Below are 25,692 nucleotides of genomic sequence, written 5' to 3'. Positions count from 1 at the left end.
AGCACAAACATGCTCAGCCTACCTTCTACAAACACTTACAGAACGCACAGTTTGCATAAACAGCAGTTGAATAATTTTGTACTTGGCACAGTGACAGCGTGAGGGTAATGTCAACACCGAGTTCCAGGTGGTTTTACAAGGATATATATATATATATATATATATTTCCGTTTATGTGATGACAGTGTGGCTGCACAGCCTGTCATGGCAATTGGTTGCATCTTTTTCCGGGAGGCATGTTGCACAAAGATGGGTTGTTCAGCAGAAGTCAGAGTTTGACCTGGGGGAGTAGCTGAGAGAAGATGACTGGCATCATCCAATAAGAGTACAATATAAAGTTCACATAGAAATCAACAATTTGTCTTGTTTGGTCCTATCTCCATGATTCAATTGATACACCTGGTGCAATTGTGCTGCAATTTCCTCAGGCTGAAATTGCAAGACTTAGACATTTCTAAAGCCTTCCAAAACCTCAGCGCAATTACCAAAAACAGAAAATCAATGATCATTTGTTAGGTGAATTCTGGGCAACAGGAAGGACAGGATGCACTGTTTAAGTGACAAAAACACAATAACACAAGTTTCCATGTGGGCTGGTAAATTGGCATGACATTAAAAGTTCACACCTAAACACTGAGCTTTGATATGAGACATCTCGAAAGCAGGTGAATGTGTGACGAGTGCTGGCACAGAGACCCGAGTGTTGTTTAAATATTACACACCAGCATGGAAAGATTGTGCAGTTGATTGTTTTCATCATAAAACGGTTGTTTAAAAAAATAAGATGAAGTAAATCATTCCGCACACGCACACACACACACACACACACGAAAACGGATAGCCCTTGCTGTGATTACGGCGCTTCCTGAATGGGACAAATAAAACTACCTGGAGGCACCGCACCTTAAATGCAAAGGAAATATACGCCCCCTGGTTGTCTCAGGTAAAATAGTCCCAATGTGTGTTCCTTAACATTTCACAGGTGAGACTTTTAAACTGGCTTTGAATGAGGTGTGGGTTGGAATGTTCGAAATTTAAATGGTCATTATGATTTTTTAATTAAAGACACTGGAACGCAATGTGAAAGGTATTTGTGATATTTTAAACTCACATGCCACGCCCCCTTGGGTTGGGTCTGAGGTAAGCCGCCTATAAAGTGCCGCTAACGCGGACCCAAGGTGAGAAGGGCTTCAGCGCTCTGGCAGGTATGATTAAGACACAATCCTTTGGATACAGCCCAAGACTCTCCGCATCTTGACTCACACGAAGCTTCGGACTTTACGCAAAGAGCTCTCCGAGGTTTATTGCTGGACAGATTCTACCGAGCAGCACTCTAACAATGAAGCTGGAGGTGCTGTGTGGAAGTCACTATGACATGAAGCATTTCGAGATGTCCAGTGATGCTGAGGGTCATGGGCGATCTCCTTTCCCTCCTGAAGAGGAGCTGGGGTCGGATGGGGACTGCGTGGCCCACAGTCCTCCACCTGTTACCCCGTGCGGCGGCAGCGGCAAGTCCAAGCCGTACACACGTAGACCCAAGCCCCCGTTTTCATACATCGCTCTAATCGCTATGGCCATCCGGGACTCACCCAGTGGACGTCTGACTTTGGCGGAGATAAACGACTATCTGATGAAAAAGTTTCCGTTCTTCAGAGGCACTTACACCGGCTGGAGGAACTCGGTTCGTCATAATCTGTCTCTTAATGATTGTTTTCTCAAAGTGCTCCGGGACCCTTCCAGACCCTGGGGAAAGGACAATTACTGGATGCTCAATCCTCACAGCGAATACACATTTGCTGACGGGGTATTCCGGCGCAGAAGAAAGCGCATTAACAAAAAATTCAGCAGGGAACAAGAGGAGCCCGAGCACACAGAGGAGCCGCAGCTCATTCACCAGTCTGCCCCGAGCACCAAGACTGATTCCTGTCCCAAGTTTACCAGTTCATTCGCTATTGACAGCATCCTCAGTAAGCCGTTCAAGAGAGACTTAAATAACGAGCGTTTGCCTCCCTTTCCTGCCTTCCCCTGGCCCTACTACACTGAACACTATCATTCAAACACACCTGCCTCATATCTATATGTTAAGTCACCCTGTCATGTGGACTCCAGTGCCCAGCATGTATCAACCCCCTATGGTGGTGGGTTTCTTTCATAGACAATTTGCAATATCACAAAGAAATGTGGACTTGCTGTTCGGTGACTCAAAATCATCACCTTGAGCTAGTCGCTAGTTTAATCTGACATAACTGTGGCGGGATGGTGGTTCCCTTTTATTTTTGTAGTAGTTTATCCTTAAAGCGTTTTCAAACTTGAAATTTCACACTCTGTTAGAAATGTTACCGAGCAGAGCATTAACTTTATTTCTTTAACAAACCTGTTAAAAATATGCACTTTGACTGTTTTTATGTCTTTTAATTTTGAGAAATGTGAAATTAATAATAAAAAAAAGTTGTGCTGATATCTGTTTCCTGTTGTTGTGGCCTACCTATAACTGGAATTATAGATCCTTCATAAAAGCATAGTTAACTGCCAGTGCAATTATAGAACGCACTATTCAGGAGGGCGTATTCGTCTGACGCCTCCTAGAAACTATTTTCTAAATCTCGCATTGCCCAATATTTGTATAATAATAATAATAATAATAATAATAATAATAATAATAATAAAAATATAAAAAACTTGGTATTGTTCTTCTTTCCCTTTTTCTTTCTGCTTCATGCTGCCAAAAGAAATATCATATAGTAGTATTTACTTTTTCATGTTCATGAAGCTCGCTGCTGCCGGATAGGGGCATCCAATATTTATGTTTTCTGTCTGGCGCTGCAAATAGCTGTCGCCTCAGTCACCACACATACTCAGAAAAGGGTTTATACAAATGCGAGCTCAACTCAAATTCAGAGCAGAAAGAAGGGTATTCCAGTTTGTGCTATTCATCTGAGACTAGAAAGTAAATTTCCTCTAAAGCAGCTGTGCATCCTGGACGCACGAGTTTCGTGTTGGTAACAGCCTGCGCAGATTGTGCTTTTAACTTCACTGATGGTGACATTATTTCACGTCTTAAGCCACTCGACTTGCTCTAAACATTTCACAGAAGAAATGAACTTTGCATAGCGACATGTTCATATTTTATCATCTGAATCCTTCCAAAGACTTTTGTTAGAGTGGCTACTTTCATTTCTCCAGGGATGTAATCCAGGCTCCGAGAGGTAAACTGACACTTGGGCGCTGTGTGTGGTATGTTGGCACGCTCTGATGGAAAAAACATGCTCTGGCCTCTCATGTCAGAGCCCTTAACCCTGAACAGATCCCAACCAAATCAGGAGTCGGTGCTTCTCCCGCACAGCTTTACAGTCTAAAGCTGCAATTGGGCACCTTCGGTGTTTGCTGTAAAGGGAGGTAAAAAGGAAATAATTTGATCTTAATCGAACTCTGAGACTTCATTCATCATGATGTCGTGACAAATACCGGTTTGTCAAATGTGGACAGAAGTGTTTTGGAAAGTGAGTCGTGGGAGGAGATTTGTCTTACTCCAGTGTGTAGTGTCCGGCTTCTAGGCTGGATACTTGCCAGATGGGGAGGGAGTAGTTCCTGGCGATTTCTTGGAGGGATTTGGGGGAATAGAGGGGCAGAGAGAGATTTAAGTACTGATAGGTGGTCGAGTTGTGTTTGGCCGGGTGGATATGCGCAAGCAAAGTCTAGGAGCTTTATTTCCCCTCTCTGATGGGATTATTGCCAGCGATGGGCAGAGAGAGGAAGGAGGCTCAGCGCCTGCGTTTCTTGATTTTCACGGTTATAATCTTACCGAGCATCGCAACGGGACACTGACCTCCGTGAATTCTGCGTTAGGAAGCCTTTAACGGTGCTTAAAATACAGGAAAAGAGAGTTGCATGTTGTATGAAACCAGAAAGAGGCACGGCTATGACGACTGAGAATTCCCAGCAACATCTGGATCTACCCAGTCCTCTGCGCGCAAGTCCAGCGGCCGGTGCTCTAAGTGCATCTGTGCTGAGCCCACAGCCAGTGATGGAGAGCGCGCATAATGAATCAGCTAAAGGGAAAAAGGGAAACTCCGGCTTGAGGCGCCCCGAAAAGCCTCCCTACTCATACATTGCCTTAATTGTAATGGCTATTCAAAGCTCGCCAACTAAAAGGCTTACTTTAAGCGAAATATATCAGTTTCTCCAGGCCAGATTCCCTTTCTTCAGGGGATCATACCAGGGATGGAAAAATTCTGTCAGACATAACCTGTCTCTGAACGAGTGCTTTATAAAACTACCCAAAGGTCTAGGCAGACCTGGCAAAGGGCACTACTGGACCATCGACCCTGGCAGTGAGTTTATGTTTGAGGAGGGCTCGTTTCGTCGCAGACCCCGGGGGTTCCGGAGGAAATGCCAAGCTTTAAAACCAATGTACAGGATGATGAATGGGATCGGGTTTGGTGCATCCATGCTGTCCCAGAACTTTGATTTCCAATCACCCGCAGGCTCATTAGCATGTCATAACAGCTACAACTTAGATTTAATGGGTAATACAGTTCCAGGTGGCTTCGATGGACTCGGGGGAGGACATCACCTCCCGCACATGTCATCAAGCTCCGGGTCGTCATATATGGCCGCATGTCAGGTGGCCTCTAACTCAGACTATTGCCCCGACAGCAGCAGCAGCCCCCTGCAGTCCTCCCCAGCGATGATAGGCACTTTGGACTGTCAGTCTCCATATGCAAATGCAGCTTCACATTGGAGTACACCTGGTGTGTCATCGTACATCAAACAGCAGTCGGTGAGATCAAGCAGTCCAAATTCCTCAGCGGTACACGCGGGAATGACGTCTTACGCGCTGGATCAGGGCTATTTGCACCATAATGCACGAGATTCTGACATTTCAGGTATGCATTTTATTACCTACACTGTTTTATATTCTCTACTTACCACAGTGAGTTACTTGAGGCCGTGAATAACTGGTCATTTATCTATCACAGTCAACGCTCTTTTTAAAAAACAAAAACAAAAAAACAAAACAAAAAAACTGATTTCCATGTTTCACTTACATAAAAAAATACATAGAAAAATCAAGATTTCACAATGTATTTTTATGCGAACAGGTTTATTTAAAAATCTATACATAAACCATATCAATTTGTAATATATTTAAAATTAAAATTGAAAAGCAGCAAGATGAACAGAAAAGTAGTTTTTAAGGCTATAAAATATTTTTTGATATTTTTTTTTATCACGCATCAAAAATATTGGTGTTCAATCGTGGCTTGTGTTTCATTTGACTGATTTATTGCTATCATTGTTTCTTCACATTTTATTATCATGCCGTAGCGTCTGCATAGAAGCCTTTTCACAGGTCCCTGTGTTACACAAATGTAGGTCTAAATACACAATAACAGCAGCTCATTAAAACTGTTAATTATGAAAACAAACCTTTTTTTTTTTTTTTTAATTTCAAGCAGATTCATAAACTTCACTAAAAATGTCAAACCTGCTTTTATTGTATTATCGATTAGTCTGTAAACACGTTTTTTTTTTGTTAACATACGCTAAAAGGCACATTTGTATACAATGAAAAACATTCATTAAAATTTATATATATTTACAAGTAGTTCTTTTTAGAAATATAAAATTAGGAAAATCAGCAGACTTGATCGTCAGAATCTGTCTCAAAATGCGTTTAATTCCTTATTGTTTGCAATGGGAAAAATCTGTTGTTTTATTACGATTTGTGACTTTAGGATGTTAGTTAGAGTGAGGAATCCACTAGAATTTGCATCATCAACTGCCTAACAGTGTAAACATGAACTGCTCTTATATCCTTTGTTAAAGGATAAAGGCAGCTATGGAAAATATGACAACTTTAATTTAAAAGCAAAAAGAAAAAAAGAAAGACAGGAAGAAAGAAATGTTGTTCAAAAGTAGCGCCAACCAATTTTAGGTCTAAAATTGTCTAAAAGGAAATGCTCTAAAGTTGTGGCACTTTTTCTTTTTCTTTTTTCTTTCTTTCTTTGTTTGGTTGCGTGCTTGTATAAATCTACAGCTTGACCAAAGAAATGACTACTTGACCTCTTGTATCCTGTTTGTTTACAGTGGGATTGTCTCGATATTCCAGCCACTCAGCTCCCGTGTGTGACAGGAAGGAATTCGTTTTAAACCTTCATCCCAACACCAGTGGATCTTATTATCATCAGCTCCATCATCATCATCATCATCATCATCATCATCAAAGCGTCTATCAGGACGTAAAGCCATGTGTAATGTGACAAGAAGAGGCAAAGTGGTTCTTAAAATAAAACCCCCAAATCCACTTCATTTAAGTTAAGCCCTTGGCGGAGTGATTCTAACATAACATTTCCTTATACGGCAGCTTATGAAGCACATCTTTCTTTCCAATGAACTTTGACCTTTCAATTTTTTTAGTAATCATTTTGTTGTGGGGACTTGTTTTAGCACTTCACGTTTTCCTTATGCGACTGACGTCACACACATGGATAAGCAATATCTATATTGTACCAAAAACGTCAATATATCTGAACCTTTCATGCGCACTTAATTTTGTTTTGTTTTGTTCTCTCTGATGGTTAAACTGTTGCTTCCCGCCTGTAATAATCCCTAATCATTAAAGAGATTTATTTTTGAAATGACCATTTCGAACTGATGTCTTAAATACTAAATGACTATAAGAAAGGGTAGACAAAGTATTTTCTAGAAACAGTATAGATCTTTTTTAAATGTTGGATTTAAAAAGTACGTTTTGTTTCTCAGGAGCTCAGCAGAACAGTAGTCTTTAAAGTTTTGCATTTAAAACAGACAAGAGAGGGACAAATTTGAAACCATGAGAAAGCAAAAGTAAAAGGCACACTCATCAGGGAACTCCAGTTGTGCCATGGGTGCTTTCTTCTCAGTTGAAGTATAGATTATTTTATTTGATGTTATATCGACTTTTGCACATTTTATTTATTGTGAAAAGTTGGGCTTAATAAAAAGTAATTCATCTTCAAGGTTGTTCATATTTTGAGGATAATTTATGTATATGTTGTGATTTCTTTGCATTAAACTGCTGCCACAACAGCATCACTGATGCAAAATATAATACTGACATAATTAGTAGCCAGAAAGAAGGGAGAGAGGAGGCCACTTACAGTGAGCAACAGTGAAGTGACAAAATCTTACATTTTTCTTCAGTGCTTTTTGGTTTGACTTGCACTGCCATCTCGTGGTAAGTGAAAGGTTTTGGAATTCTAAAATAAAATTTCTGCGTTTGGTATTTGCAGAGGATTCAAAAGGTCGCACAGAACAGCCAGATGGACATTCAGTCACTTTAGCAGACGGTATACGAAACGGTATTTATCGATCAAAAACATAAACATGACAACATGAAAAGAAATCCAACAATTCTTCTGGTATAAACTGAACCTTCAGACCAAAAGAACCTCCAGACATAAAAAAACGTGACAAGGTGAATAAACTATATTTTACACAGACTAATGACAGTGTATGCACTCTTTTTTTTTAGACAGCCATACTCTCGCTTAATTACCCACACGTGGGTCTCGTTCTAGCATCATACATTATTATCGATTTATATCACATTATTGCGAACATAATCCACATTGTTAGTGTGAAAGTACATGTTCATTGATATATATATATTTGGAAAGTTTCTACATAATTTTAAATTTCCTAAAAGCAACGGCTTCTTCTTACATAAATCTTATTAACGGCTCTGCTGTCCATGGTGCTGAATATGTGTTTTTTATTTTGATACGTTTTTTATTATAAACGCAAAAGTAATGGGGCACTTTCTGTATTTTTAAGATTGTAATACTCACTCAGTATATAAGAATACACACACTGTGTTGTATGTGATATAGAGATCGGTAATTCAAAGTTGGTGGGTTTACAAGTCCAGCCCCGATGAAGGCAAAGGTTAACTGTATTAAATTGCATCTCAAATATTGAGGTGTTTGTAGGTGTGATTTTATGTGATACTGCCGACAGCATAAGAGTCATCAAGCGTATTCCTTTATCCAAGCATTCTCCTAATGAATCACTTCAAGGTTTAATTTAATTTAATTTACTACTTCATTTAAGTCACAGATTAAAATTCTGGCATTATTTTATTTTTTATAAATACAAATTAACATAACGTAACATGCAGTCAGAAAAAACAAGCATTTCAAACAAAAACCGAAATAGAAGGTTGTTCTATTTCTGGAGGAACAGTCAAATGCTCCTCACTAGCCCAGCAAATGACAAAATTTAACTACATGGCTATTTTGAATTCTGGAACTCCAGTTTCGATCAGTGCTCTGATGTGGTTTAGTTTGTTTCAGTCATGACTGACATCTTTATACTTTACTCTTTATAGTGACTGCTAACTGACCAAGAGAATGAAAGGCATGCGTCGGAGCAGCTAAAGACGATGAAACAAGGTCTAAGCAGAAAATTCATCAAACGCATGAAAATAATTTCATTCAACATGTCACTGAAGGGAATGAGACCAAAGACCGCAAGAGACAACGGTCCAAGCTACGTATTTAAATGGGTCAGAGAAGTGGTTTGCGCCTTGAAACAGTCAGTGTCAGTGACAAGCACAGTTATTTATATGAGATATTTTAATTGCATATAAATAAATTACCATAACACAGTACTTACAACAAGACAAACTTTTTTCATCATTGACAACTATAACTATTTATAAAATATGAATGACTGTTATTGTTAGTTTTGTCGTTGTTGTTGTTGTTATTATTCTAAGCAAAGAAAGTAAAAGCAGAAAACGGAATATCACTGTAAAGAAGTCTAGATTCAGAAAAAAAATGTGAAATACAGTAGTACCCGAGAAAATACTTTAAAAGTACAGCACAGCTATCTATCTATCTATCTATCTATCTATCTATCTATCTATCTATCTATCTATCTAGATAGATAGATAGATAGATAGATAGATAGATAGATAGATAGATAGATAGATAGATAGATAGCTTTTTCCAATAAACAATACAGTATCATCCTGTAAATAAATAAATAAATTAAATTAAAGATGTTTAAATAAATTACAGTATGGTCCTTGTAAAGTTACAGGAACTCACCGATGCTGCCAGTAATTTACTGTAAAATTTTACAGTTTTGTTTTCTTTTGTTTCGTTTGTTCATACTCACCACTTTATTAGGCAAATGACTTGTGAAATTACTGATCGTAATACTTTGGCTACAGAAAGAAGCTTTTTGTTTTGTTTTTCTATTTATTTTAATATTTAAAGGAATTTGTGGCACTACACTCGTCATTGTTAAAATTAAGGTAAAGATAAACGTTTTTATGAAGGGATTGTTTTACTAGCCTAAACGGTCATGCTTATACACCGCAACCACTGTACCACATAAACGGTTCTTTAGTATGCTATTTATGCATACAAAGTTAAATACACATAATCCATATACAACCTGTTTACTCTTTCAAATAGTCCAAAAAAAGTGTCTGTTTGCCATTTAATGAATCTCTTTAGTCCTGTTTGACACGCTGACCTGGAACATTAGAGAGCCACAGAGAAAATGCTCTTCCCTGGTATCCTGAAACACCTGTGGAAATGATTGCACATTTAGTGCATGAAAACAACAAGCAGGCTTTTATGATCACTTTTGCTTCATAGTATTTAAGGTTGTGCCTTTCACATAACTGAAGGTGCCTGTTTGTATTTTCTGATTTGCTCAGTCAGTCAGCAACTGTAGTACAGAATTAAATCGGGAGATGGCAGCAGCCGCTAAAAAATGTTTTGAAACCCATCTCAGTGCTGCTCAGGCGGCTCATGTGGATCACTGAATATAATTAATATCCTGAATATATATACCGTTATCATGTACACAAAAAATTAAACAGACTAGTTCGTTGGCCGCTATGTGTGATTTTTAGGAAGTTTCTTTCTTCATATTTATTATAGTTCCTCTGAAAAGTTAGGTTTAACGTTAAAGGGTTGATGGCCACAACAGCAACAGCTGACAAGAGTTGAAATAATTCTTACATACTGGTCATATTTCATCGCTTCACAGTATGATCCAGAGGCCATAGCCAAGACATGAAAACATGACAAGGTAAGAAAATACTGGAACTGTTGGCATTTATTATGTATAACCATTACAAAGATTTAACACCATCCTCACTGCTATATCATAAAACAATCTAATAACTACTACATAGTATTACCAATATTAATTCACACATTAATTAACATAAAAATTGCTTATTCTTGTTTTATTCTTTCAAAGAGTGGTAAAAAAAAAACAACTTGTGTCTGTGGAACTTTCTCATGCGTTTCCCACACTCAGTGAAATGGCAGCTCAGGCGCCCTAAAAGTATAACCTGGTCATCGCCCAACTTCTCCTTTAATCATTGTTTTATTCTCAGGTAATGCTCAGTTAGTTTAATCTCAGTTAGCTCTGACCCCTGTATGACCTCTTTGCCTTCTGTGCACCATGACCACTCTTGTAGCCCCTTCACACAGGAAGTTGTATGCGCTGCACTGACCGCTAGACTGGATGATTGGCCAGAAATTTGTGTTGCGCTTGCTTCTGTGCTTTATCCGTACTTTTTTCGGTCACGCCCGCTCCCTGCCATTCTGCAGTTTTATTGGTTGGGAGAACGTACGTCATACTGCGAGAGCGCGCACTTCTCAACGCACTGGCAAATCGTTCGTGCGAGGTGTGAGCCTTAGAAAACGATATGTTTCAGAGCGCATCGGCGACATTGTTGAATTGTATGGTTATGTCTCTTGGTACTGCTTTACTATTTCACTGGTTTGTGATTCTCCTGATCCTCAAAACACCAGCAAGTCCCTGTCAATGTGGGAAATGTGGTGTGACCACTAACAGCTCATTAATAAATTATTGCGTTTGTAGAAATCAGCTGAACTACATGAACTCAGCTAAGACTGACATGACGACAGGCTGCAACTGCAACTGTACCCTTTCTGAACGCTAGAGGGAGCCACGTTCATAGTGATTGGGATAAACCTCCAACGCCCCCCCCCCCCCCCCCCCGTTTCTCCTTTTTTTTTTACAGTCCACTAAAAATTCAAGTTTGATATATTTTTTTTTTCATATTCACAGCATCGTATTTGTGTTTTGAAACATCGGTTGTTTAGCAAAACGATACAGCTTACAATATAGTTAGTTCATTCAAAATTCACACTTTTAGGCTGTTGCCATTATATTTGTTTATATTTTCTTTATGTGGTTTGCTATGATTTCGGCTCTTAGTATAATATTATTAGTAATTATGAAGGCGAAAGACAGAAAGTGATAATCAACATAAACACACAAATATGCTAAACTGACGGCAAATTTAATTTTTAAACAAATTATATCAGGAATATATATTTTTTATTGAGAATAACGTATCCATTACTTGTACTGACACTGGTTCGAGAAAAGACACACATAAAGCGCCTGAAGTTGTGTTTATTGATTTGACACTATGTCATGTTTTTCACTGTGATCCAGCCGTGAATTCTTTTCTTTCTTTCTTTCCTTTTTTTAAATAAAGGGTTAGGGAGGAGTGGGTGAGCAGGCCGTGGTATTAAGTAAAAGGCCCGTCGTGAATTGTGTAAACAGCCCAGGGCGGTGGAAAAAGTTCATGCCCGGGTCCATGTAAGGAGAAACCAGGCCACTGCACGGATATTTAATTAAGACGACCTGCGAAGGATTACAGCGATATTGGGACTGTAACCTTGTCTCAAAATGATCATTAACAATTTCATGCACCGTCGCTCTTGACAGTTTGGGGACATCTAGGGCCCTTCAGGGTCGACTTATTGAACTGTTTTTTTTTTTTTTATATTTGGTCAAAATGTCTTATTTATCTGATTTGCGCTTCAGACCTTTTACATTATAAACTCAGAGTTTTTTTAATTACACAAAGAATTAAATCTGGGTAAAGAAACGGAAGAACTGTGCGTGTAAATAATTGTTTGCTGATGCTAAAATTATTCTCTACACTCCAGTTTTCTTTAGGATTATAATTTCCAGATGAGCTTTCACCATCACCGCGCAACAAATATTCAAATATTTTTTGATGAAAAGCCACACATGGAAGGTGTCGTCCCATTTGGTTCCCGGTCCTAAATGCTCTCCCTGAATAAACTCTCACAACTCTGGTCACCTGAAGCCCAAATTGTCTCTGATTCTCGCTGTAATGAGGTCGCACTTAACGCCCACTGCCAGCACTGTGAGGTTCTCTCCCGCTTTGATCTCACACTGACCTACTGCTGGTGTTGAATGTTTTTAACCAATCAAATGCACTTTAAAGATGTTAAATTGCACCATTTGGTTCGCTGGTGTCAGCGCATTTTCTGCAAAAACAAAAAGGAAATATTGCAATGAAATAACTTATTTTTCAGAGCAATGACCGTAGAAGAAAATGTAAATTAAATACAATGGGATTGTTTTAAAGGCATCTGAAAATAGCGGACAGTTACTGCACTTCTACATTTGAAATATAAATACCATGTTTGTGCCATTAAGCTTAATTAAATGTCTTGTAGACGATGTCAGATCTTAACACAGAGTGCGGGGAAATGAACTCCATGAGCTGACTGTGTACATGTTGCTCTGTCGTGTCCGAAGCTTTGGCTGGAGCGGACTGGGAGTTAGCGACACCTCCTAGGTTTCTTTCTTTTCTTTTTCTTTTTCTTTTTCTTTCTTTTTTTTTTTTTTTTTTTTTTTTGTCTTTCTAAAATCCCTGAGTGTGGCCAGCAGCTTTCTGCTCCCTTTGCACGCCCGGACATCCCATTGGACAGCTCCTGCGCTTTTGTAGGCGGAGCTTCCCTGGCAGCAAAAAAGGAGGAAAGAATTTAACTGCGCAAAAGTCCTCTGTAGTGACGGATGTCCGAAGTTCAGAAGTTTTTCAGTGTGCGTTTCATTGGGACACAAGGATGGGGACAGCTTAAACACAACAAGTTGCATTGCGGTTAAGACTTTTCCCTCTTTTGCTTTTTTTTTTTAAAGTGAGGAACGAAGTCTTGTGATTTGAGCGCCACTATCTCCAAAGGAGTTAGAAGAGGAGCACTCATTCTGCGTTTTTGGAGCTTTATTTTTGCCGGATCAAAGTGAAGACATGCAGGCTCGCTACTCCGTCTCCAGTCCCAACTCACTGGGCGTCGTGCCGTACATCAGCAGCGACCCGAGCTACTATCGGGCCGCAGCCAGTGGGGGATACACGGGGATGCCAGCACCTATGAACATGTACTCTCACGCGGCTCATGACCAGTACCCTGCCAGCATGGCCCGGGCGTATGGACCCTACACACCCCAGCCTCAGCCCAAGGATATGGTCAAACCCCCTTACAGTTACATTGCGCTCATCACTATGGCTATCCAAAACTCGCCTGACAAAAAGGTGACCCTGAATGGGATTTACCAGTTTATCATGGAAAGGTTTCCATTTTACCGAGACAACAAGCAGGGCTGGCAGAACAGTATCAGACACAATCTGTCTCTGAATGAGTGTTTTGTTAAAGTGCCCCGTGATGATAAAAAGCCCGGTAAAGGCAGCTACTGGACCTTGGACCCAGACTCTTACAACATGTTTGAGAACGGGAGCTTCTTGAGAAGGAGACGGCGTTTCAAAAAGAAGGACGCACTAAAAGAGAAAGAAGAGCGGCTGCAGAAGGAGATACCGCCGAGGCAACAGGGCCGGGAGCAGGAGCAGCCGGTGCAGGGCTCCCAGCCTGTGAGGATCCAGGATATAAAAACGGAGAACGGGGCGGTCACGCCACCACAGGCCGAGTCGCCTTCCTTGAGCTCCGTTCCCAAAATCGAGAGTCCAGACAGTAGCAGCATGTCCAGCGGGAGCCCCCACAGCATCCCCTCCAGTAGGTCCATTGGTATGGACAGTACCGAGCACCACCAACATCACGGCCAGGCCTCGACGCAGGGCTTCAGCGTAGACAACATCATGACCTCCCTCCGGGGATCTCCACAAGGGGCCACTGAGCTCAACTCCAGCCTCACCGCCTCCACCAGGACAGGTATAACACCGTCTTTGTCCTTAAACTATTCTCCAAGTCAGACATCTGTCTATAGTTCACCCTGTAACCAAAACTCCATCTCCACTACCTCCAATGCAACTTATCATTGTAACATGCAAGCCATGAGCCTTTACGCTGGGGACAGATCTAGCCATTTGGCACCGAGCACCACCGTGGACGAAACGTTGCCAGATTACTCAGTCACAACCACCTCATCCTCCCTGACCCACGGTAATCTAAACTCTGGGCAGGAAAGCCACCATCCCCACCAAGGAAGGTTGACCTCATGGTACCTCAACCAGGCCGGGGACCTGGGCCATCTGGGTGCAGCTTACCCAGCACAACAGCAGAACTTCCATGCGGTCAGAGAGATGTTTGAATCCCAAAGAATTGGCTTGAATAATTCACCTGTGAATGGGAATAGCAGCTGTCAGATGTCATTCCCACCAAGCCAATCCATCTATCGCACATCGGGAGCATTCGTGTATGACTGCAGCAAGTTCTGACCAAAAAAACAAAACAAAAACAGCCCAAAAACAGGGTCAGTATTTCCCCCTCACGGTGTTTGAACTCGTTCAGTTAAATCCAGCGTTGTTGCCCTTCCTTGCCTCCCTCACTCCCACATGGACTAATATGAAACAGAAAAGAAAACAAAAAAAGACTTGATCTTTCTAAAGAACAGTGTTACTGCAAATAACACGTAAGTCTCCCTTTGCTTTTGTGGCTTTATGTGATGTGTTAAATATATGTCACTTTTCATGGACGTGTAAAATGCATATAGTAATTTATTTCTAAACTGTAGCCGGATATTATGGACCAAACACCAAAAAAAGTGTTTCTAAATTGAACTGCCTTAAGTGTCCTAAAAAATTGTTCCATTATAAAAGTAAGAAAAAGGAACGTGTATATCGCCGTACTATTTCAAAGAATCTTCATTTGTTGAAAAAATATTCTGAAGGATTTGTTTGTTTGTTTAATAAATTGTCATTTTATGAGAGTTAAAGTTACGCCTCATTTCTTGCAGACTTGAAAACAGGCTCGCGATATTTTACACCCGAGCTGTTAGTTTAGTGAAGTGACCCCTCGGATTTAATTCATTTAATTGTGTGTGTGTGTGTGTGTGTGTGTGTGTGTGTGTGTTTGTGTTTTGTTTCCCAAATAATTTAAAGACAATTAAATATATTCGTACTGTGATCTGCTGCAAGGACACGACCTTATTTACACATAAAAGTAAAACTTCCCTGGAGGTCGCCTTATATCTTCTTCATGAGAGATGTAGAAATTATGAAAAATATTAGGATGTATTGTTTCTTCTTCGTACTTCATACAACATACATATATATAGTTCAATCTCAAGTAAGAGGCGTTGAGTTTTATAACAGATGATTAGAACTCAAAAAGATCTTTAGTCAGAGCGCCTGGAAAGAGCCTGCAAACAGCACAACTTTGTTTTCGACTGCGTTGTGTGTTTACTGGCGCATACCAGCGCTTACTTAATATCATACCGCACATGCCAAAGATAGTGCCGTTGTCACTTCAGTTTTGATGTCTGAGTTCTGACTAGTCTGACGTGACGCTGACAAACATAACCGTCACGGGTTGTGTTTTTTTTTTCCAATATATGTAAACCGCTATTTTAAAAAGGTTGTTGGTATTTAACTACAGACAAATAAGTAGAAGTTAGTCCAATTGAGGTTTTACTATAGTCCTCGTTGAAAGGTGATGTAAATATATATTTATTAATAGCATAAATTTTGTTTTTCCTTAGTAGGATTAATGGTAAGAGTCGCTTACATGCTTTAAAATGCAGCTCACGAATTACCTTTAAAAAGGTAAAAAAAAGGTAGCCCACTGCTGTAATTTATGATTAAAGCGTCATTTTATCTTGTTTGACTTTATAATTTATTGCGAGTTATATTTATTAAATGCAGACAAATTTATTTTAAATATTTTTCTACTTTAGTAGCCTTTAATGAAATAGCCTTGATAAAGATCTACAGTTTGCATAACAACAACAATAATAACAATAATAATAATAAAGGCATCTCACCCATTCATATATATATATATATATATATATATATATATATATACATATATATATATATATATATATATATATATATATATATATATATATATATATATATATATATATATATATATATATATATATATGGTTTAATGAAACAGGAATGATAGCCTTTAGTTGACAAATAACTTAGTTACAGTACAGATTTTCTACTCGAGTTTCTGTTAACGCCGTTTTACTTATTACTTACTTACGTTTTGAGGATAATTTAGAGGATTTCTATAAAATGGTTTCCCACTGAACAGAAACGGAGGACAACGCGTCCACAACTCCGTGACTGACGACAAGTCTTATTACATGTTTTAAAACCCAGTTTCTAAAATGGAAAATGGTTTGGATCTTTTTCTTTCGGCAGCTGCAGTCCTTTAGATCAACATGAAGAATAATAGAACAAAACAACACGATCTGTTTAACTGCATGCCACGTGAATATAATATGAGGCATTAAAGCATGTCTATATTTTTATGAATAGAAGTCCAACTTAGCACAAAAACCTGCTTATGTGCGTCTTCCGGGTCTCCGATTGCACCATAATCAGGCTCATAAAAGTCATTAGATAGTTTCTCAAGTGTAGGCCTAATAAACAAACGTCGTGTTAGTCAAAAGATTGATGGCGCTCTCACAGAATGGACCAGGTCAGGAAGGAATAAAATTCAATCAGAGAGCTGGAATCGTTTTTCATGAGACGGAAAAGGCAGAAAGGGAGACGGGGGTCAATGAGGAGGATGTCGGTCGCCAGAGCACCATCAACTATATAACAGGACATAGCACATACAAAGAGAGCAAGAGAAAGAGAGAGAGGGAGAGGATGATGAGTTAGTTTGGTTTATCCCATATGATTTCGATTGCTTAAAACTGTAAACATGGTGAACAAAATGTTTCAGAAACGACTTTCAAATGTGCAGAATTTAGACATGCCACAAAAAAAGAAAGAAAGAAAGATTATAGGTGGTACTAGAATGATACTGCAGGGGAATCAGCAGCATGCTGGAAGTTTCCTACGTGGGGCCCGGGGGCTTTCATCCATCCCGAGAGTTCCCACAGCAAAATAGGTACAAATTAAATTTCGCCTTCATTTCCTTTTTCGAAGGAAGGACTAGAATAATTTTTTTTCTTATTCATTTGCTTACAGCTTTATTTCAACATACAGTAGAGATGGCTATGACCGTTATTTCTCACTGCAAAACACTCTAATCAGATGTTGCTCAGAGCTCATTGTCATTAAACATGGCACGTCTTTTTATGGCTCCCTAACAAGCAGACATTTGGAGACTACTGTCTGAGTCTGTGTAGAGGCTTTAGTCTGCTTCTCCCTGAAACGTTCCGCTACATTCCTGAAAATGCACAACATCCCTCACTGTTTTGGGTCATCTAGAAAAGATAAAAGAGTCAGTGCTGGTCCTGTCTTTAATATAACAATAAAGAATTAAAAAAAAAATGTTACACCGTTGATTTGAAAGCAGATAAAAGTCGTGTTACACGAGCTTCCTCTTTTGAAATATATTATAGAGTATGATTTTTGTCAAATAAATGCAACAGCTTGGTCGTAATTTTTGTTTCATATGTTTGACTGACACACTACGGCATCTATAGGCGGGAGGTTTTGTTTGTGGGTCAGGTCAAAGTTCAACAAATGCACCTAAAAAGTAAACAACTGATATACGAGTAATATATATATATATATATATATATATATATATATATATATATATATATATATATATATGCAACAACATTATATAATATATTCTCCTCATTTTCTCATATTCTCCCTAGCTGTATAGATTACAGCTAACGAAAAACAATGATGCGCATGCAGGTAACAAGTCAGAGGCAAAGCTTCACTCCAGCTTTAGATTTGACTTGTCTCAGTCAATGTGATGGCAGAATGGCAGATTAGAGGTTTATATTTTGTTTTATCATAACTTGTTATGGCTGTGGATAAAAGTTTGAAGTTTTCTTTGATATAAACACGGATATTTTACCAAGACAAAGGACAGTTCACTTTCCTTTCGCCATCTCTATAGTATTTTTAAGGTCGTAAAACAGTGGCCTTTATAAAATTTGCAGTTGTTTTTTATAACTCATGAACCAACTACTATTTAAATACTGGATTATTACGTTGGCCTCGACTGCGACCAGCTGTGTATAAAGCGTAAAGTGGGTCTACCTTGACTGAACTTCTTCCTCCTAACACTACCTGCAAACAGGACTATACTAGTGCGTAATTTCGGATATACACCTTTTCTTTTCTTTTTCTTTCTTTCTTTTTTTTTTAGTTATTCCCCCCTGTTCAGCTGGGTTTAAAGGGGGGAGGGCAGAAAAGGAGAAAGTAAATGAGGTAAAGGCTCAGCGAGCCCCTGCAGACTTTGTGCACCTGTATGGCTGAGTGAGCACAGCCCAGTATGGAAAATGCTGTGTTTTAGCTCTCGGTTGCTACAAGCGCCATCTGTTTCTAATTAGGAGCCCATAGACTCAAATTCTGTCTGCTCTGCGGCCAAAAGAGTGAAAGGTTGGAGGTCCAACACTTGTCTTTCTGAGGGAAAAATAACCGCCGCATGCAGCCTCTCATCCTGCACGTCTCATTTTCGAGACAAATGATAATTTTCAAAGAAATGATTCACCCCGCTTTGTCAAAACAGGCCGAGTAGCGAGCTGTAAACAAAGCTTCTGAATTAAATAATGATCCTGAAATCGTAAAGCATCCTCAAATAAAAAAAGAAATGTACTTGTGCAGACTTCATAACCACTGGGAGGGTGGGATAATGGAGTACTGTGAATTCATACCGTTGGGAAACGGCCGACCTGCGAATAACCCGACAGCCCTGGCGAAATACCTAAAAAACGAACAGACTTGCCTTCAAGTTACACAAAACATGCTTTTCTGCCGCACAGGCCTGCGGTTTCTATTTATAGCACATTTTAGACGCCGAGTACTTGAATGTCCTAATCAAAAGTGGAGCATTACATTGATTTATTGTCATGGGCAGGTTATGATGAAAATTAATGTGTTTTTAAAGAAGTCATATATATATATATATATATATATATATATATATATATATATATATATATATATATATATATATGAGAGACAGGTCTTCTTTGATCGTCTTTATATCGTCTTTAGAGTCATTATATTCATTTTACGCTTGTTATGCATGTTTAACGCGTGGATTCCTGAGTTGAAACGTTATAACAAAGCGGTTTACACTATTTTAAAATTAACAATATTTATCTAAAAAGTTCTCAACGGTCTGTTAACAAACAAACACTTCCAGGCCTTATACTTACATGGGGTAAATACGACGCTTATACATGTATACCTACATACAATTCTTCGCTAAAAAAAAAAAAAACCCAAACAAAACAAAAAAAAACTTTTCCTGTGAAGAACGGATTCGGTTGCAGTGTTTCTGATGGCAGGTAGTGAAGTGCACCAACTTGAACTTCGTAACATTGTGTCAAGAGAGGGACACTTCAAAGCTGTCGAGCTACTGCTATTTGAGCCACAGTAGCAGTTGTCTGTGTCTTTCGCGGGTCTCTTCTCATTTATGGCGCAAGGCGGCCACTGAGCTATGAAAACACGGCCAGGAGACTTAAACTGCTGTAAGTCCGAGAGTTTTTATCATGAGAACTAAACTAACATATCGGAATATTTGAATAAAATATAGTTTATAAAATGCAAACGCAGTTTTCCTTATATATATATTTTGTTCATTTATTGAATACATTTTACCAGCCAAAAATAATTGAATTAAAGAAACTGAAACTTGGAAAATAAAAAGACACCGAAAAACAAAGGTCAACGCTATTTTGTTGAAATAAATTTGCTTATGACATTCCAAAAATAATTGAAGGTTAATATAAATATTATTTTCAAGAAATGCCGATTAAATTATTTATTTTCTTTTCAGTTGATCAGTCCAAATACACACATTTCATTTGTTTTCTCCAGACTCCTACCTTTTCCTCACATCTTTTAAACTCAGGAAGGTGGGTGGGTGACCAAAAAAACAAAAACACAAAAAAGGACAGTCCTGGAAGTGATTCTTTCAAACCCACTCGCGACTCCACCTCTTCTATAGTACTTCCATGGAAGAAAAAGGATTGTAACACCAACTGAGGCAGAGACAGTGATGAATTAGGTTTCAGAGTAAAAGCTATCTCTCTTAAAATAGAAATAGGAGCGTGGCTTCACACACACAGGAGGTGGATCACTGAAGAAAACATGTGACTAAAGAGGTAAATCAGTGCATAGTTTTAAACCATCATTTTGTCATTTAGACTTTGGCAGAGTGTGTTCTTCTGTAACATTCAGTGTGTGTGTGTAATAATTAATTCAGAGTTTGTTTTTTTAAAAATGTATGGCAATCCAAATTGTCTGCTACGGTCTTATAAAGGGTCTTTGCTATATCTTCAGATAAAATCTTAAAATAAAAAGACTACAATGCTGACAACAGCTCTGCGCCCCTGAGGCTACACTAATCCAATATAATGTATCGAGTCAGAGATGAAAATATCTGATAGCATATTGCTTCTCTCAGTCATGGCCTACATGGTGGTCAACAGGTCATGAAATTATCTGATTAAAAAGTGCTGACAATTCAGAGCTACTACAGCTAATCAGAATGTCAACAATAACACATGTAATTAGGGAAAATCTCACGCCACTCTTTCCTCCCTCTTATCCTCAGTCCTTCCTGCCTTTTTAATATTGCTGACAGATTTGTTAAGTGATGTTTAGGCAAATGAGGCTTAGAGTAATCATTGGATTTATTTCAGTCACTCAGTAATTGCACGGCTGTATTCCCCCTATTTATGTGATGATAGCTGGCATCATGATTAAACACAATTTGAAGCTTGAAACATAATCAAGCTTTAAATGTTTTTTGATCTTATTAATGAATTTCCCTTCAGGTCAGAAACAGCAATTGTCAAAATAGCATTTTTAAAAAAAAAAATATATATATATATACAACACAATGTTTCACTAACTCTGTGTGTGTGTGTGTGTGTGTGTGTGTGTGTGTGTGTGTGTGTGAGAGAGAGAGAGAGAGAGAGAGAGAGAGAGACGGTGTATGTGTAAGAGACAGGCTTGCACTCACACATGCTGCTTCCTGTTACATCTCCAACCAGAATAGTAGGAAGCAGGGATTTACCTGCACCCCCCCCCCCCTCCCCAGACACACACACACATGCTGACACACACACAGTCAAACACGGGCAAGTAAAAACAAATCGCTACCATTGAAAAGAATAACTGATGAGGACAAAATTGAAGTTTCATCAACAGTGGCTCTATTGCCTCCATTATTCATGTAATTTGTGACCTGAAGCAAGTCAATTGAAATATTAGAAGACAGAGAACAATGAAACGTTTTACAATCACAAAGTAAACTTCCATCATTCTCACACATTCTTGCAAAATTCGTAATACGATATACCCATGTGTGGAAAATGCAGTGCTCTTACATTTGAAGTGTACAGATTGTATGTCTCTTTGCAGTGATTCGAAATGTAGTGCAAATGTCAGCTGTCTGAGTTTGTGTCAAGCGGACAAACTGCCCTTTGACCTCTGAGAAGGAAAGCCTTCCTCCCGACGGTCCGTTTCAGCAGTCAGTTGTTTACTTTTCAGCCAGTTAACAATTTTCTTTTTTAAGTAATCCTTTCTCCGTTTTCATTCTTGGTTGTGCTACAAGCAGAATTCGAAATAGAAACACAGGGGTGAGTATGATAATTTAAGAAAATTAACTCACACACACATGCACGCACGCACGCACACATAATGTGCTACATATAATTAGGAGCAGGGGTGAAGGCTTTCTGCTTTCTCTCATTCTTAGTACTGACTTTAGAAAACACCTAACATACCCCAAAAGTCAGAACTTGACACTCAAAAGGCACTGCCAACTGCTTGGACAAATTCAAATATTGCCAGTGGTTTTCAATGAATTTCTGTTATGTGCGCAGGTGTGAGGCTTTTTCTGTGCGGTGAGAGACAGCCAGATGGTGTTTGTGTGTGATGGCGAGCAGCAGCGATACAGCGGTGGTTCCTTTCACAGATCAGCACTCATATCTCTGTTCCATCTCCAGGTTCTCAGCTCATATAAACATCCCCAGTTCATGGGCCTCTGATGTTTCGGCCTTTGTGTTTACAGTGAGAAGTCAGGCAAATATGTTAACTTTACGACAAAGAGAACAAGGGCGAACAATAGACCGAGTGGCCGAATGTTTCAATTGATTATAGAGAAACATTATAATTGTTCCATCACGCAAATGGGTGTTTATTTATGATAAAACATTAGTAATTGCATAAAAAAAATCTAATTTTAATTTTTCATTCTGTTTACCAAACATTTAAAAACACTGCCAATGTTGCTAAATTCCTTTCAGTTTAAAATATTATTATTTTATTTCTTATCCCGTCTTGCAACATCGTGGAAGCTGTAACCACACTCTACACCCACTGGTCTGCACACCACACTCTACAAGCAATAGGAAACATGCCCAATTACATGACTTCAGCATAGCCAGGGGCTGACCCAGAAAAAAAAAGTCACGTTTCAGCATTCAGAGCCTTTGGCCACCAAAATGAAGAGTTCAGGAAAAGTGGAATGAAACACATACACATGCACACACATGCAAACACATGTGAATGCACAATTCTGCCAGAAGGTTAAATTGTCTTTGCAATGAAGCAAATGAGATGTAACATTCACTTTTGAAAATAGAGCTTTGTCTGAAAATAATCTTGGTAAAAATAATCATGCACATTTCCAATCAAATCCAAGCCCCATGCAATGCTACAACTCCAACATCAAAGCACAGCCAGAACAATTGTCTGCCCCTGCTCCTTTTAAACTGCCTGTTTTTCATCTGGAGAAAGCAGAAAAATCCCCTGTACATCAAAGAGGTAGACAGAGAAAGTAATTTAGTCTTATCTTAATTGAGCTGCAATTTTAATAATGATCTTACACATTGGGACCAAGGAGGAGCGAAGGAGCTGCAGGCTGCAGGAGGAGAGTCTGGCTTCCCTGTGCTCCACTGCTCTACTCTGGTTGTCTAATCTCAGTTCCAGACATGTCATTGGCCAGTGATTTATGATGACCTAATGTTTTGTTTACTTCATGCTCATAACAGGCGGATTGCATAGGGCATGTGGTGTACGGGGGAAACATGAAGGCTCTGGGACTGCCTGCAGGACCGCAGTCCCCTGCAGTTCACAGAAACAAACAGCTCTGTTCCTGAGCCACCTGGCACAGCACCTTCTTCAAATTGAGCGCCAGGGTTTCTGGCCACTCTGAAGTTTATAAAAGTCCCAGGCTGCGTGTTTCATTGGCTGTTGTGAGGGAGCCATCAATCTGCCGTGCGGAGGTTGCAAACTCTCAAAAAACACTGACCCCTCTGTTCATGCACTTTTTCTATAACTGACTTGCGTTTGCTGTACGACTGGGCAGACATATGGGGTCTGACAACTGGTCAAGAGTCCAGTAAGTAGCTCCACATTTAAGTGCCTTTAATTTAGCTTCTGTTGGTGGTTTTCTGTTATTTAGCAAAGCAACTGAGAAGCATTTGAACACTCTTGGATAATGCGCAGCGTAAATGTTACTTGTAAAGAAAACAGACACAATAGAAGCCTTGTGTCTCCTCTGTTATTTGTTACAAAATTTGCTTTTGTTTATGTACACATATGCTTGAACCCGTTTCCATCACAAGCCTCATCCTGCATATCTGATCTGGACAACTCAACTCAAGTGCCTTTTCTCTGCAAGTAAAGAAAGAGATATGTTTGGTGGGTGGTGAATGCTAGCGGACAGTAAGGCCAGGTAGACAGGGGCCATGTGGGAATATACACAGGTTTCACCTTCCTGATGCGGGCTGGTGGCTCCATGGCTGTGCTTCCAGCGTCAGTGCAGTTGATGGGTAACCATAAAATTTCATTAGAGTTAATAAACTTTTTTCCCCTCTCTTTTGGAGTCTTTATGCACAATATCTTTTACTACAAAAATATAAGCAATTTAAAACTTTTTCTATTTTTCTATTGTGAGCAAAATAGCTTGGTATTTTTTCATAAAGAGGAAGTGTGTGTATTTTAGAGGACATTGTTAAAGTTAAAACAGGGTTGAAGTTATGCTTAGACTTATGTAAATGCAGGTTAGGTGTTAATATTCTCGTCACGTTATGCTATCATAGCATGGAATGTAATGTAAATGCATCAGATTGAATTATATTGATGCATTTTTCACCTTAAACCTTCAGTTAGGGGATTTTTTTTAGCGCATGTCAACACTTAAAAAAATACACTTCATATATCAAATGAGTTTAAAAGACAAAGGAGAGAAGTGAGTCAAACTATGACAAATACATCAGCAAATCCCCCAAAGCCAAGTGTCACATAATCTTGCAAACTTCAGCAGTTTAATTTTATGTGTTTTTGTTGTTTATAATACTGCCCAGGGCCCATGCCTACAGCTCCCACTGATGGAGATGTCACTCTGTAAATATTTTTTCTCCTTCCCTGTCTGGCCATTCAAAATCCAATTTGAAAATCCTATCAGATAGGAATTTCCTCCTTCTTTACCAGCAAAGCGACTGCTACATTCTTATCTTATCAGCAGCAACAATCTTGCACCTCATCGTGCCCAAACAGGGAGAAACCGAATCATAATGAAAGCAGCGTTTTAGCTACTTGCTCTGCCATAAATACTGGATATTCTGAAACTAATACGCCATCAACTCAGGCTAACTGTGGACTTTTTGTCCAGCAAAGAAGAATAAAGGAAAAACCCTCTTCTTGCTCTTAATACTCCCCCGACTTCCCCCCCCCTTTTTTTCCCCTTCTCTCTTGGCACTGTGACCTGTATGATAAGGCCAGCGAAGCAAACTGTGCGCTCTGTCTGGGTCTGCACAGGAAACACAGGCGAATCAGTGGTGTTGTCCATCAACGACAGCTATGCTGCCGTCAGGGCCTAGAACAATAGCTGCAGACTCCCGTGGCATCGGGAAAAGTTACTCAGCCTGCAATCTCGCTGGCACTGAGAAAAGAGATAACGTTAAGAGGAAAATAAGGGAAAGGAATCCTGGAATATTCGCTTCCATGCATGCGCACACATTAGATTCCCCTCTGTTTCTTTGGAGTTTACATAACTAATGCACTATCTCAAAAGGACAGAAGACTTAAAAGGTTCTAGGGGATTTCTTGTTACTAATGCTACAGTAATGATAATACACCTTTACCCCTTTCCCACAATTAGAGCGCACAAAGTTAGCAGATCGGTTTGAAGGCAGTGACATGACCCACTGAAATCTCCATTCAACATGCTTTATGTGACTGTCCTCTACAGTGCATCAGTGAAATGCTCACATTCCTCCCATGTCTTTCTTTACACAGCAGGAAACCTGACCCCAATTACCTAAATGCAAAGTAAAGGCCAGATACCCTATAAAAACAAACAAAGCATAGAGACTTGTTAATGCAATGCCATGGCATACATTATTGCGGTGGAAGGATTTTTCACTGCCAACAAAAATACATTCCACTCTCCCATAGCACATACTAGGGATAAAATACAA

At 39.3% G+C, this 25,692-nt stretch overlaps 3 protein-coding genes across 3 annotated transcripts; all 3 read left to right on the top strand.

The window, feature by feature from the left end:
- Positions 1-1,168: 1,168 nt before the first annotated feature.
- Positions 1,169-2,435, top strand: foxq1a (forkhead box Q1a). Its single transcript, XM_085141463.1, has one exon. The coding sequence runs from the start codon at positions 1,340-1,342 to the stop codon at positions 2,153-2,155; it is 816 nt and encodes a 271-aa protein (XP_084997589.1). The 5' UTR covers positions 1,169-1,339; the 3' UTR covers positions 2,156-2,435.
- A 311-nt stretch (positions 2,436-2,746) lies between these two features.
- On the top strand, positions 2,747-8,678 carry foxf2a (forkhead box F2a). The gene is made up of 2 exons (XM_085141462.1): positions 2,747-4,886; positions 6,091-8,678. The coding sequence occupies exons 1-2, from the start codon at positions 3,896-3,898 to the stop codon at positions 6,261-6,263; spliced, it is 1,164 nt and encodes a 387-aa protein (XP_084997588.1). The 5' UTR covers positions 2,747-3,895; the 3' UTR covers positions 6,264-8,678.
- A 4,163-nt stretch (positions 8,679-12,841) lies between these two features.
- On the top strand, positions 12,842-15,027 carry foxc1a (forkhead box C1a). Its single transcript, XM_085141461.1, has one exon. It carries the CDS (start codon positions 13,112-13,114, stop codon positions 14,528-14,530), a length of 1,419 nt encoding a protein of 472 aa, XP_084997587.1. The 5' UTR covers positions 12,842-13,111; the 3' UTR covers positions 14,531-15,027.
- The last annotated feature ends 10,665 nt before the right edge of the window (positions 15,028-25,692 follow it).

The sequence above is a fragment of the Neolamprologus multifasciatus genome, chromosome 18 (assembly GCF_963576455.1).
Source record: "Neolamprologus multifasciatus chromosome 18, fNeoMul1.2, whole genome shotgun sequence".
NCBI classification, from domain to species: Eukaryota; Metazoa; Chordata; class Actinopteri; order Cichliformes; family Cichlidae; genus Neolamprologus; species Neolamprologus multifasciatus.
This window is presented reverse-complemented; position numbering and strand designations above follow the sequence as displayed.